At 62.3% G+C, this 14,626-nt stretch overlaps 1 protein-coding gene across 5 annotated transcripts in view; it reads right to left on the reverse strand.

The window, feature by feature from the left end:
- GTF2IRD1 (GTF2I repeat domain containing 1) overlaps window positions 1–14,626 on the reverse strand; it is a 96,184-nt gene that overhangs the window by 52,133 nt on the left and 29,425 nt on the right. For all 5 annotated transcript variants that reach the window (XM_047713891.1, XM_047713890.1, XM_047713887.1 and 2 more), the window contains exons 2-8: window positions 12,999–13,127; window positions 11,056–11,197; window positions 8,704–8,859; window positions 7,004–7,187; window positions 6,255–6,562; window positions 5,195–5,284; window positions 3,554–3,637 (exon numbers count right to left, since the gene is read on the reverse strand). In XM_047713891.1, coding sequence (XP_047569847.1) covers window positions 3,554–3,637; window positions 5,195–5,284; window positions 6,255–6,562; window positions 7,004–7,187; window positions 8,704–8,859; window positions 11,056–11,197; window positions 12,999–13,121 — 1,087 coding nt within the window. In that variant the 5' untranslated portion in view covers window positions 13,122–13,127. The remainder of the gene's footprint in view (window positions 1–3,553; window positions 3,638–5,194; window positions 5,285–6,254; window positions 6,563–7,003; window positions 7,188–8,703; window positions 8,860–11,055; window positions 11,198–12,998; window positions 13,128–14,626) is intronic.

A 14,626-nucleotide genomic window follows, 5' to 3' on the forward strand; every position in this document is an offset into this window, starting at 1 on the left:
CCCATTTACTGTGACCCGACCCCATAAACATATTCATCTGTACACTTGTCCACTGTCCGGAACGTCAGCTCCACGGGAGCAGGGGGCGGTTGCTGCTCCACGCCTGGGATCCAGATAGGATGGGACATGGGACGCCTGGGTGGCTCAGTTGGTTAAGCAGATAGGATGGGACACAGGCTAGCTGCTCCCTGCACCCCATGAGTGAAAAAAAGGCTGAAAGAACCTTCTCAGCAGGACCCCCCCAGCCCCCCAGATATGCTCTTCCCTCCAGGGAGGCATCTGGCTTTCCTCTCACTCATCACGGACAGAAACGAGACACTGACAACTTTGCCAACGGCAGTGTAGACAGAATCCGGGCTTAGGAAGTGGTGACTCGTTCCTTTCTTCCTTCCAGACCTGGCCAGGCTCCCTCCTGCCTCGTCCCTCCCGATTCCCGCAAGGGTCCTGCGTCCCTGGGGCCCTTCCTCGGGCCCCTCCCCACCCTGGCCTTGCTCCTCCGTCCACACGACGCTTTGCCTGTGTCCCGGCAAGTGCCAGCCCCAAGCTGGCCTCCCGCGCGGCCACACCCTGGCCGGGACGGGGCAGAGCTGCCCAGGGCCCTCCCTGGCGTGTCGTCAAGACTGTTTTCCTGTTGATGTAGCCAGGTCTGCGCCGGCGGCTTTGGCAGCCGGTCCCTACTGTGAAGCCACGCTTAGCTCGTTGTCAAATTAAACCCTCGAAGTCTCAACAGCTGTCAAACCACTTCTCCCCCAACCCCCAGCCCCAGCCCCAGCCCCAGCCCCGGGCGACGGCTCCGGTGAGTCTGCGTGCACTCGTCTCCACTTCGGCTCATGTCACTTGCTGGGCCTGTCTCTTGCGCCGCGAGGACGCCTGGTGGACAGAAGGTGACCCCGCCTGACCCCCAGCCTCTGCTCCCTGGGAAGGTGAAGTCTCAGCCAGGCAGGAGCCTCTGTCCCTCATAGTCTCAACCTCCTCCCAGGTGACAGTGTTCCGGAGGCCTCCTAAAGGCGGTGGATCCCCCATTTCTTCCCTGTTTCATCCCCCACCCCCGCTGCACCCCCGGCCCCATTGTTGGCCCCTTCGCCCAGAGCTGGTGACCAGAAGGGCAGACCCGGGAGCAGGATCCATTAGTCTAGGGTGTGCGGGATGCCGCTGGCTGCCACTCGAGGTCCTCACCCCCGGGGACATCCCCAGGCCTCCGGGGAACTTCGTTCTCCCCAGCGCAGCTGCAGGGGAAGCTCTGGCCCGAGAAGGGGCAAGGCCTCAGCCACTCCGAGTCCAGTGCTCCTCCCTGGATTTGGACGGGGCGAGGCCAGGGCTGGCGTGGCGAAAGGCTCAGCGTTCTGGACACGTCCAGAGTACACAATAGGCAGGAAGACGGGCGGCTGCTGTGCCAATTTGGCTGGGACAGAATCCTCCCAAGGCAGCCGCAGCCAGCCCTCCCCAGATTCCCATCCAGCTCGCACCTGCCTAGACGAGAGGGGGAGGGGAGGAGTGGGTCCCTGCAGAGACCACATCAAAGGTAATCAAAGGTGCTCAGCCCATCCCAGACTCCTCACGAGGCCTCGAGGCCTCGGGAGCCTACCTCCTGCTCAGCCCCACCCCAACCCAGAAGGCGCAGCTTGCCAAAGACCCACGGCGGATCAAAGGGCACCTCCTCCAGGAAGGCATCCCTGACTCCTCAAGTCTGGGGAGACCTCACTTTCTTTTGAGCTGCCCTGTCTTTCCGAGGGTCCCCACCCCTGCGTATTACTGTACACTACTCCGTCCTACTGCACGCGGCTGCACACACCCGTAGACACCTCTCCTGACCCCTGCCAAGCACCTTGAGATCAGCGGCGGCCTCCGGGCCTGGCACAAGGTAGGGAGCGGGACGCTTAAATTTGTGACTGATAAGTGAGCAAACCAGTAAATGCGTGAGAAGAGAAAAGAGGGGAGGGGGCAAGGGTGACAGGTGACCTAAGAAGTCGCATGGTCTTCAGTATTTCCTTGAGTGATACGGCTGAGGAGAGAGTCCTGTTTTTCCCAATAAGCCCCTTTCAGCCCACCAGAATTTATGATAAGGAGGGGCGGGCCCCCAGCGCCCTCAGGATGGGGACCAGTTGCCAGGGCAACCAACCACCTGATGGGAGGGTGGGCACTTCCGGCCTCATCCCTACCTCCTGGGAGGGGCGAAGACTGAGCTAATCATGGAGGGGGGGCATTTTAATCAATCCTGCCTATTTCATGGGACCGCTGTAAAACCCTAAACGAGGGGCTTCAGAAAGCTTCTGGGTTGGTCTGCCCCTGTGCCAGGAGGGTGCACCCCAAACCCCACCAGGACAGAAGCTCCGGTGCTTGAGACCCTTCTGGACCTCACCCTATGTGTCCCGTCATCTCCCTGCTCATCTGTATCCTATATAATAAACTGCTAAAGACAGATAAAGCGTGTCCAGGTTCTAGATGCTGTCCCAGCAGACCGTCCGAACCTGGGGCGGGGGGTTGTCGCGGGAACCGTGGATGTGGAGCCAAGTGGGACAGCAGTGCAAATGCCCTGGGGTCATCTTGTGGGACTGAGTCCTTAACCCGCAGCCTCTGCGTCACTCCGGGAGGTCTGTATCGTGACTGAACTGTAGAGGCCACCCAGACAGAGCACTGCTTGCCGTGGAAAATCCCCTTTGGGTGTCAGAAGCATTAGAGAGAGGGTTTTCCTTTAGCAAGGCAGGAGGGGAGGGAGGAAGAGGAGGACAGGAGAGAAGGACGGAAGAAGAGAGAAGGAAGGGAAGAGGCAAAAGCCCCACCCTGTCCTTTTTGCTTAAGGCCAGAAGGCCAAGGCTAGAGAGGGAGGCAGCCCACTCCTCTTGGTCACCTGGGGCAAGCGGCTCTGGACTCCCAGCATAGTGCTCCTCCCAGACCATGTGTGTTCAGGGAGCTCCCAGGGTCCCTGCCCCTCCTCTCCGTTGGCAGGCCTGGGTGGCATCCGTCCCTGCCCTCCCTTCGCCCCATGGGCTGAGAGGGCTGACATGCGCTCTGAGCCTGGCGCTGTCCTGGGTGCTGGGGACACACGGAGGGGCCGGCGCGGACAGAGGAAGACACAGACAAGGCACGTCAAACGCGGGACGCGTACAGGGAAGGGCCCATCGGGGCTCTGGGAGCCGCATGGCCCGGGCTGAGCCTCGAGGAACCAGTGGCAGTCTGCTCCCCAAACACGCAAAGGGCACGCCAGGCAAGGGGGGCCTGGCACAAAGGCAAGGGGGGCAGGGAACGGCGCAGTCTGCGGGGGACTTGCGAGCATGAGGCCGCGGCCACTCTCCTGGGTCTCCTCTGCAGGGTGTCATTCCCCCCCCAGCCCCCCCACCCGCGACCTGCAGGTGAGTCCAGCTTGGGGCTCTGCCATCGGTCCCGCCCCCTGGAAAAGTCTGGAAGGGAAATATTGACACAACCACCCCCTCCCCAGACGCCGGTACCAGCATATGGCTCCCGCTGTCATGTTAGGGAACACGAGTGATTGCCACGTAATGAGATGCTCAACACGCTGCTGGGGGCCACACGGCGGGCCGCGCCGCCCACTCACCATATCTGCTGTTGAACAGGATCTGCACGCACTCCCGGAGCGTGTTGATGTCCTCGGTTTCCTTTATGAAGGCGTCCCACTTCTCTATCAAAACACAGGAGGTACGAGGGAGGGTGGGTCCGGGCAGGGACGGCACGGCCCCGCCGCCTCCCCCTCCCCTCCCCCACAGGATCCTCCTAGCAGGGGTTGGGCCCGGGAGACGGCCACACCGGAGGCCCCCAGAGTCCCACAGAGGGGCTGAGCTCTTCTGTTCACTGCCGCCTCAGACACCCAGCCTCCTCCAGCAGGTGACCCTGCCCAGATCCAGGGTGCTCGGAGGGCCTCCCCCACCCCCCTGGCTCTCTTCTCTTGCCTCTGTCGGGCCCCGGGGTGGTGCGTACAATGTGGGCTCAGCCTGTCCCTTCTGGGTGTCTCCTGCCCCACACAGGCAGGGGGTCTGAGGGGGTGCTCCCTGAGAGGAGTCGCGGAGTCCTGCTCTCGAAGGCACTAACCCTCAGGCTTTGCACTTCCTGGGTCTTCCCCGGCCTTGGCCCCGTGGCCTCCCTCAAACCCTCAGCTCTGCTGGTCTCTTGCCCGGAAACAAAGTCTCTGCCTCCACTTAATATTAATAACTAGAGCTATCATTTGGATCATTGTAACACCATTATAAATGCCACCTTTAATCTATTTATTATTTTTGCTTTTTAAGAGATTTTATTTATCTGTCAGAGAAAGAGAGAGCGAGCACAAACAAGGGGAGCAGCAGGCAGAGGGGGAAGCAGGCTCCCTGCTGAGCAGAGAGCCCGATGCGGGGTTTAATCCTAGGACCCTGGGATCATGACCTGAGCTGAAGGCAGATGTTTCACTGACTAAGCCACCTAGGCGTTCACCATCTTTAATTTATTAAGGGCTTATCTGTGTTGAATACTTTATATATTACTTCCCAGTTCGTCCCTCATGACAGCTTTGTAGCACAGACAATATTCCCATTTCTCAGGCCGGAAAACCAGGCTCAGAGAGGCTGAGCATTTTGCCTGAGGTCGCCCAGCGAGCACCCAGCGCGCGGCTGGTACCCCTCGCCCACCACGGCCTCCCGTGATGCTACTGCACCAGGGATGGACCCCGCGTGGGGCCGCGGGGGTCTCCATTCTGATCTCAGGGGGTGACATCTTCTCAAAGAGCCTCTCACGGAGGTGAGACCGAGATCCCCATCATGTGTCACTGCTAGGCAACCTCGCTTCGTCCCCATCCACGAATCCCAAATAACGGGGTGGTACTTGTAAAACCTGTCCATATAGTTCTGTGGCCCTCCCGTCTTCAGGGGAGTTCAGACGGCCTTCAGCAGCCACTGCCGGCACCCCAAGTCCAACCTCGTGACCCAGAAGTCCTGAGCCAGAAGCACCCAGCTAAGCTGTTTCCGAATTCCAGACCCGCCCAAACGACAACGTGTAAACCCTTGACGGTGTAAGCTAAGTCCTGGGGCAGTTTGTTACACAGCAACACCTAACTGTTACACCCTGGTTTCACTCCCAAGCCCCTGGTGCAGAGCCGTCCCTCCCTTCTCTCGCAAAGGCCCAGCAGACACATCTCCATTTCGGGAAGCAGCACCCTCAGCCCCGGACCCCGACTCTGGTCACGGCGCTGCTGTGGGCACCATCCTACCTGACTTGTCATGGACGATGGAGAAGAGGATGCGCTTCGAGGCATGGACGTTCTGGATGAGAGGACCACCAGGCCCAGGGGGCTTCTGTCCTGGACAAGGGAGAGAAAAAGCGCACGTTCGAGGGGGGCCCCCTGCCCCGATCTGGCCTGGATGCAAAGATGCTGGCTCTGGGATAACAGTCTCATCCACCAAGGAGAACTCAGAGCTCTGACCTAGGGTCGTAAGCTCAGGGCAAGTTCCCTGCCCGGAGGCCTGAGACATTCTTTAGCAGAGTTTGCTGTCCGAACAGCAGATCAGGGAAACCAGAGTCAGGATGCCCGACGATAGGTGGGGACCCCAGTTTAGGCATGTAAGTCCCATCACGCTGCTCAACACACCGTGTGGCCGGGGGTGGGGAGGAGGGGAGGGAAGTCCTTTTTTCTCCTTCTCCTAACAGTAAGTGCAACTTATAAGCACCTACTGTGTACCAAGCACTGGGCTATGCCTTAACACAGCAGCTGTCAAGCCTGAGCACCCGTTGGAGCCACTTGGCAGATTTAAATACACAGACGTTTGGGCCCCCAGCTGCCCCCAAAGCTTCAGATCTAGCAGGATGGCGGCAGGGCCTGGGAACATGCATTTCTAACTTGCCCTGTCATTTGACCACGATAATAACCTTCGGAGGGGTCCTGCTGGCATCTCGACTTTAAGGCCGAGGAAACAGAGGCTCAGGGAGGTAGAGATTTGCTGTGGGGCACAGCCACTAAGCAGAGGAGCCAGGATAGAAATCTTCCTCACACCCAGCTGTCCCTTCTCTTATGCTTTCGAGACACCTAATCCAGGCCAGGTCTGTCCCAGGTGCTCGTTAAACGCTTGTGACCGGTTTGCCTGTTTACTCCCTCCATCGGCTCCTCTGTAGGGGCTCCTCAAACATCTCCTGGTCTCAGCCCCTTGTCCCGACATGTCTCCTTCCTCCTGGGGTGGGCCTGAGCACCCCCATCTGCCCAGGGAGGGATCCACTCCCCCGCAGGAGTGACCCCTGTCCCACCCGCCGGACACAGGGTCTCAGCAGCAGCTTACCACAGCAGTCGGGGAAGTCCTGGGCCCCAGAGGCCTTGGGCTCAGGCCCAGTCCGGCCAAGGCCCAGGTCGCTGGGGGCAAGTGGGCAGGCGGGCGCCTCCTGCTTGAGCTCTCTGGTGGTGTGGTTAGGGAGTGCGGGGCTATACAGGAAGCTGGCCACAGAGGAGGTGGCGGTGGGGGGAAGGTCCTGGGGTGGCCCCTTGGGGGCTTGGCCGTGCAGGCCGCAGTCCCGAGACCCCTTGGCTATCAGGGAGACACCGTTCAGCTCCACGAGGGCCTTCGAGTCCCGTCCGCCATCCTCGAGCGGCCTGGGGGATGGAGAGGACACGGGTCAGCTTCCCACGCCTGGCCCTCTGAACAACAGGACGGCCTACGAGGTACACCGTGGGGAGCCGGTCCCCATTCTACAGGCAGGGTGCAGACCCGGGGCAGGGATGTGATGTGGCCAGGGGCACAAGGCTGGGCCACTGGAGGTGCTGGGCCCTGCCCCTCGTCCCCTACCTCCCTCATACCCCCCAACCCGGCAGGCAGGCCTCACCTCCATCGCCAGACTGGGAGTTTGCCAATCGGGGTCCCTCATGGGTGTCTGAAGTCCCCTCCCATGACAGGGTAAGTGGCCTCAGGTGGCTAAGCCAGCACGGAAGCAGGTCAACCCCCCACCCCACCGCCCGCGCTGGCCCGCCCTGGCCCAGCCCTCACGGTCCAGCAACCAGGCTCTGGGCCCACTCCCAGGATGACCACTCACTTACCTCTTGAGCTTGAAGCGGATCCGGTGGCTGTGCTCCAGGATGGCCATGAGGGCCTTGGGGTCGTAGTCGGCTGGCCTCCGGAAGGCCAGGCCCTCGGGCAGCCCCTGCACGGCCAGCAGCCCTGGCTCCCTGAGCAGCCTCTCATAGGGCAGGGGTACCACGCTGGCCCTTCCCAGGGCCTCGCCTGTGGGGGAGGGGGTCGAGGAGAGGGTCTAGTATGAGAGGGAAGCCAGGCTGGCGCGGGGGCCAGGCATGCCCCGGAGCTGGGGCCATGTGGAGTCCCTCCCTGCGGCGCCGGGTTCCTGGGAAACTGGACCCCACTGGTCCCTTCCCTGTGGACTTCACACAGAACAAGGAAGGCTCTGCAGGCCAAGTGGGGCAGGTGGGTGCTGGGGATGGGCCCCCCTGTGTGCCCTGAGGCTGGGGCTCCCCACCCCATGGCCGGGGTTCCCGGCTTCTCTCGCCATTCTGTCCTCTCTGGGCACCCGGGTGGAGGGGAGAGCGGGGCTCAGGGCTGCAGGCGGGAGCTCAGGAGGAAACCCGGTAGAGAGAAAGGAGGGGAGCGCAGAGATCTCGGGAGAAAGCCACGGGGAGGAAGGGAGGAGGAGAGAAAACTGGAGAAAGAGGGAAGCGGACAGGGAGGGATGAGGAAGGGCTGAGTGGAGGGAGACTCCCTGGGGACTGAGCGGGAGTGGGGGGACACAGCCAAGGGGCCTGGGCTCGGAACACCTGCTGTCACTCCCACACTGCAGCCCTCCCGGAGCCAGAAAGAGGCCGTTCACCTCAGATGCTGCCCAAGGTGGGCAACTGGGGGGCAGGGGCAGGGCAGAGCGGGCAGGGGTGTGTGGGGGGGGAGGGTTGAGGGCACGAACCCTGTAGCTGGCAAAGCCAACCACATGCGACAAGTCCTCCCATCCTGGGGTGGCCGGCATGCCCGCCCAGGGCCTCTGGGCCTCCTATCCCACCTGGGCCTCCCCTTCCTCCTGCCAGCAGGAGATCGCTCAGACCTGTGCTCCACACAGAGCTGGGACCCTTAGGGACCAAAGGGACCTGCCCAAGGTCACCGGGAGGCCGTGACAGCTACCGCTGGGCCAGAGAGAGGCCAGGCCTGCCCACCTCCCCCAAGCCCCAGAGGAAGGACTTGGCTAACGAGTTAAGTTAGCGCTCAGTCAGTCATTCAACAAACACCCTGCGGGTCTTAGCCCATTGCCTGAGCTGCGGAGGGGGCAGGCACAGACCCCAGCCCCAGAGGGCACTGGGCTGGTGAGAGGTCAGAACACACTGGGTCCCCAAAGGGGGCGCGAAGCCAGCAGCAGGGGCTTCTCAGATCTGAGCCTTAGAGAACAAGGCGGGGTCCGCCGGACAGAGGCACAGCGGCGCGGAGGTGAGGTGTGAGATGGAGCCGGAGTGGGCTAGGGAAGGGGAAGTGGCTTCGCGAGGCAGGGCAGCAGGGCAGCAGGGCTGGGGTCAGGGCAGAGCCCAGCTGTGGCAGGGAGAGTGACGGGGAGCCCCCGAGGCCATGGTTAGAAGATGCCCTTGGTCACAGGACAGGTGGGCACAGCAGGGACCTGGCAAGAGCAGGCCAGGGCGGGCCGGGGGAGGTGTGGATGGCAGAGGGCTGGGAGGGGCCTGCTCTGCGGGATGGGGACTGGGGCTCCCACCCACCTGGGGGCCCCAAATGGAATGAGGAAGGATCTTACTATAAAGAACATCAAACACCTCCTCTACCATCTTGCGCAGAAGGTACACGTCCGAGCCATGCTCCAGGGAAGCCCGAGGGATGCTCCGGCCGCCACCCTCGCCCCGCGACACCTTCTTGGGCTGCTCTGCCTCCGGCTCCTTCCAGGGGGCCCCGCCTGTGGGACACAGAGCAGCCGGGCCAGGATGAGCACCTGTCTTTCCCCCCTGCCCGGCAAGCTGAGGTGTCCCTGCCCCACGCGGAACCCTGTGGCGGACACTCAACGTGGAGTGGAAATGAAGGAAGGAAGGAATGAATGAGGGACGAGTGAGCGGGCCCGGCCCCAACCCCCTGCCCAGGGCCGAGGCTGCTCATCTGGGAGTTCCCAGAGCCTAACACGGGGATTGGGTCTCAGCCTGGTCACCTCCAACTCACTGTGTGACCTTGGGCAAGTCCCTTGCCTCTCTGGGCCTCAGGGTGTCAGCTCTCACAGAAGATCAGCTGGCCCGGCTCAGAACTGGGGTTCAAACACTGCCGGTTCCACACACCCCTCTCTGTCCTCGGACACTGATGCCGCCTTAAATAGTCAAGGCCCCGGTCTGCTGCTCTGCCCCGTGAGGAGATGATGGGGACCCCACCAGGAGGCCAAGGGGGCTACAAAGAGGCAGGTTCGTGCCAGGCTGAGCCAGGGAGTGTCCGTGGACCCCTGGATAGGGAGATGCTGGAAACTTCATGGGAAAGGGGACGAGATGGGGGCCTGGAGGCCCCCTCGCAGTCGGGAGCCTGATTCCCTCCCGGGATCTGCGGAACCTGAAATAAACCAGCCGAGCTCCCGGGGCTAAAAACAGTAGCTCTGTCGGGCTTGGGAAGCCAGGTGCACCTTCCCCGGCCCCCGCCTGGCAAACTGGGGGCCACAGAACCCTGTCACTGTCTATTCTACCCTGGGCCAGTCCCCTCCCACCCGTGGAGAGGGGACAGGCTCTGAGAGCTGAGTGGGGGTGGGGCTGGGGCGGCTGGGGAAGCCTCTGGACCCCAGTGATGACCTGCCTGGTGCTGGGGGGCCAGCTTTCCCCGAAACGCCTGATCTAGGCTCCAGACCCCAGGGGGCCCTCCCCTTTCACAGACAAGGAGGTTGAGACCCAGTAGCTGGCAAGTGGCAGAGCCAGGACAGAGCCTGGGGGACAGCCCCAAACCCTGTAGGACCTAACCCACCAAAACCATGAAGCTAACGCGCTCACCAGGGGCACAGATGGAAATTCAGGGCACGAGAAGCTGGCACAGCGTGGGGAGTAACCACAGGGGCTGGGCCGGTCCGGGGAGAGGGTTGGCGTCTAGGGGTGGGGGGCGCAGATAGGGCCCCATGAGGGAGGAACGTGGACACGGATGCTGGGGAGACGTCTGCCGGCCGAGGAAAGGAGGGAGGGCCTCCCGGGTCGGGGGACAGCGGGCACAGAGGCAGAGGGGAGAACGTGTACAGAGCCGGTGAGCTGGCACTTGGGCCGGTGCCGCCTGTGGTCAGGGTGAGGGGTGCCGGAGGGGTGACGCAGACGGAGGGGCTGGGTTAGGTGGGTCTACAGGCCCCAGCAGAGTGCTGAGGAGTTGGGGGCTTCGGAACGACCCCCCTGCCTCGGGGCTCCCGGCTCCCAGCTCTGAGTGCTGCTCTCCTTTTCAAGTGACCAGGACCCCCCCCAGCCCATCCCCGGCAGGGCTCCCAGCAGGTGGGGGGCGGGGGCAGGAAGGATCCCGCTGCACCCGCCCCCATCCCCCCGATTCTGAAGGAGTGCAGCAGGAAGAGCACAGGTTTCAGAACAGAAGCCTGGCCTCCGTCACCTGGGGGCTCTGCCTCCCTGGGCACGTGGCTTATGCTCACTGTGCCTCAGTTTCTCCCTCGTACACTAGTGCGGCTTCCGGAACCTGCTAGGAAGCGAACAGAGCAAGTGGCCTCGCCCAAAGCACTACTGATCACCACTAACCGCTCATTCTGCCGGTGTCCTCAGTCCCTTCGTCCCCAAGAGCCACTAAGGGCCGCACACAGCCCGGGCTCAGCAAGTGTCAGTTGAACAAGGACACCTGGGCACTGCGTCAGAGACGCACGGGAACTGGGCAACACTGGGCCTCAGGGTCCCCTTCTGTCAACGAGCAGATGGACATGTCTGAGTCTGGCCCGCCCCACGGTGGAGTCACCCGGTCTCTGGGGACCGAGGGGCTGCTGGAAGAGTCATGCCCCAATGGTGCCCCGTTGGGAAGCCTGCACAGCCCCAGACACAGGGCACCCTGGCATTGCTCTGGGGACCCAGAGACACGCCGGAGCTCCCGCCCTCGGGGACCGCAGACCCACAGCCGTGAGTACCCACTGGAGCCCCGGGGTACTCACGGCAGAACCTGAGGAAATCGGACTGCAGCTCCTTCCGTGCGTTCAGGAACATTCTCCCCTTCTCGGTGCCCACCACGAAGGCGCTCTCATCGTGCACGGCGACACAGGCCACCTCTGCATTCAGCTTGGACAGCGCTGAGCACTGCAGGAGGGAGCAGGGTGTGTGAGCCTGGGGGAGATCCCCCCGCCACGGTTCTCAGTCGGAGCCTGCAGGAGGAAGGACTGAATGCCTCCCACCCCCCAAAGCTTGGCCAAGGTCAAGGGAGAAGCCACGTCAGGGAGCCCCGAGAAGAACAAAGACACAGGACCTCTGCTTTTCCCTCCTTCCTGGTCCTCCTAGCTCTAATGGGGCTTCCTGCTTGGGACTGGGCCCCAGCCCTAGGCACAATCCTGTCTTTGGTTTTTATGAAGTCCTAAATGAGAAGAGGTTGGGGGGGTGAGGGCAGGAGAACCAAGGCTCGGACAGATACAGGTTTCAGTCCCCCATCAGCGGCTTCTTGCTGTGGGACTGACCCATGCCCGTCCCCTTCTGGGCCCAATCTGCAGAACAGGGACCAGCAGTGCAGCTCCCTTTCAGTGGGCTTGGTTGTGGGGACTCAGCGAGGCCCGGCAGGCAGGATCTCTAACCCGGGGTATCGCATGTGGGTCCACAAACAGAGAGGTCATTCCAGCAGCCCGAGTTGAGGGGTTGGCAGGCCTGCTGCACGGGAAGCCCGAACACGGGGGCCTTGCAACCAAGACCACCAGCATTTCAGCCCTCCAGACCTGTCGGCAGAAGCTCTCTGCCCGCCAAGTTCCCAGCATGTACTCAGCGCCCCATAAATGCTGGGTTTCATGTGAGTTTAGTAGTGTTCGGCTGGCAGGCACGAAGTCTGGCTTCTCATCCTAGTTTTGCTGCTGTGTGACCTAGGACAGGTTCCTCAACCTCTCTGGGCCATAATCATGCTCCCTGGCTCCAGCCCAGAGTCCCTGTGCCGAGGAAGCCGGGGACATCGTAGAGCCGACCGGCCTGTCCCCTGGGATCTCCTACAGTGAGGGGTGTGTGCTGATTTCCCGCTAAGATTAAAATAAAAACCTGCCGCTCGCTTCCCCCGTGGCAGTGCCACAGAACGTCACAAGCAAAGGAGACAAAGAGTCACTCGCTCCCCACACGGGAGGGCCCATCGGAGCTGGAGGGCTTCCCCCTAGATGGGGAGCCTGCTTCTCCCTCTGCCCTCTGCCCCTCCCGCCCTGCTCATGCCCTCTGTCTCTCCTTCTTTTTCTCTTAAAAAAACAAAACAAAACAAAAAACTGGTCATGCTGTGTGACTCCAGGCAAGGTGCTGCCCTCTCTGAACTCAACTTCACCATCCTAACAGGCAGGGAGGGGTGCAGCTAGGGGACGCCATACAGCATCCAAAACCCGCCTACTCACTGTCCCAGAACCTTCCCCCAGGGAAAGGTTACAGTTAAAATGACATTATCATTTCCTCATCCGGGAGAAACCACTACCAGCTTCGGTACATAGGCAACGGTGCCAAAGGGACTACGAGGCCCCATTCCTCTCTCCTGGCCCTGAGATGCTGTAACATCGGGGGTGACAGCTTCCTCATGAGTCACTGACCACACAGATCCTGTCCTCGGGGGGCCCTGCTGGGGGTCGGAGACCTGGGACCTTCCCAGCGATGGGACCGGAATGGCAAAAGGTGATGAAATGAGGACAAGGGGTCAGGGGACCAGGGACCAGGGACCAGGGGACCAGGGACCAGGGCCAGCGTTGGTTTCCAGGGCTACATTTTCACATCCTTGGCTGCGCCCAAGCCTCTCGCTCCCCCACCCTGCCCCCGATGTTGGCAGATGGGGACAGTGAAGGCCCCCCAAGGTGGCAGAGTTGGGACTCGAGCTCCCGCGTCTGCTGGCAAAGGCTGGGACTCCCGCCAGGCCGGGGCAGACCAGGGCACTCACCATGGAATCTAACGCGGACACGAGGCTGGTGATGATCTCGTCCTTGCGGGTAAAGGCCGAGCTCCAGCGGTCGGGCCCGCAGCCGTTGGTGGGAATGTCGCAGCGCTTCCCCAACAAGGCCATGGTCACCTGAATGGAAGGAGGAAGTGGAGGTGGGCGAGTGCTCCCCCCAACCCCGCCAGGGCCCCAGACCCCTAGGGCCGCCTCTATTTCCCAGGTGGGACAAATCAGGGGCCGGCCCCCCCTTTCCCCGAGGGCTCATGCGCATGAAGGCGTTAGACCCCCGGCAGGCCTAGACCGGGAGAAGCCCGCACACAGCTCCAGACAAGCACGGGCACACGTGGCAGGCAGCCGGGGAGTGTGGTCCATGGCGTGTCCCCCAGATCTGCAACTCCACGGCTGAGCCCAGTACCATGGCCAGTCTGCCTGGCCTACCTCGACCTCCAACTCTCCCCAGCACGTCGCTCTGGCCACGGCTCTCCCTCCCCCTTGCTCACACACCCTCCATGGCTCCCTACTCCCCACATGAGCTCTGGACTCCTGTCCCCTAACTCCCCCTTCGCAGCCCACACTCCGGGTCCCCCAAGCATACCCACGTCCTTCACAGCCCCCAGCTGTGGCAGGTTCCACCCTCCCTGATCCGAGTGGCCTGCTGGCCCCTCTGTCGTGTGCCGACTGCCCACTCAGCTTTTAAGGATCACCTCTGCTAGGAGGGTGCCCTCAAAGGCCCCACCTCTTTCCTGCCCCTTCCCGCCCTGCCTGGGCCAAGGGTCCTGGCTGGCCTCCCACCTGTCGCCAGGCTCCCCGGTCACAGCTTTCAAACAGGCTATGGTGGGCAAGGCCACTGCCCTGAGGCCCGGGAGCCCGTCTCAGAGGTTCAGAAAGACAATGGAGGCCACTTCATCTCAGGACAGGGTTTCCCCAAGACAGGACTTTGTCCCCTTGTCACGAGGCTCCCAGAGGACAGAGGTGCGCCCTCCCCTTGCTGGAATGCCCGCAGACTGGGGCCCAACGTCAGGGCTCCCCCAGGCAGGGGACAGGCCTACTGCCCGTGCACCACCTAGCCCAGGCCGTGCACCCATGAGATGAGACACAAAGGTCACCCTCCCCCTCTTCCAGTTCTATCCTGCCCCTCCCCAGCAGAACCCCAGGAGTCAGGTCCAGGGGCTGCCCCAGTGCCAGAGCTTTCCCCTTGCCAATCCCAAGCAAAGGAGAGGGCAGAGAGCAGAGGCAGGGACCCTCAGTTTTCCTTTTGGGGTTTGGCTCCCCTAATGCTCTGTGTATGGACCCCAGGCCAGGTCAGAGGCACAAGCAGGGAACAGGGCTACAGGGCCTCAGAGGGAGCCTGGGGGTCCTGGCCTCCTGGCTTCCTGCAGACGGGGTCACCGGGCAGGTTGACAGTGCCAAAGCCGGAGCGTCTTCTGCCATCACAGCTGCCCGCACCCCCCAGCCTGGACCATAAGCTCTCTGAGGGCAGAGACCAGGTTGCCCGTCACTGCCACACCCCTGGGTCCTGTTCAGGGCCCGCCGTGCACAACCACCCGTGAGTCATGAAACCGGCCGTACAGAATGAGTGTCAGAGAGCATCACACACGACAAGGTAAGGAATGTCCCAGCTACAGCTGTGG

The sequence above is a fragment of the Lutra lutra genome, chromosome 18, assembly GCF_902655055.1.
Source record: "Lutra lutra chromosome 18, mLutLut1.2, whole genome shotgun sequence".
Taxonomy (NCBI): Eukaryota; Metazoa; Chordata; class Mammalia; order Carnivora; family Mustelidae; genus Lutra; species Lutra lutra.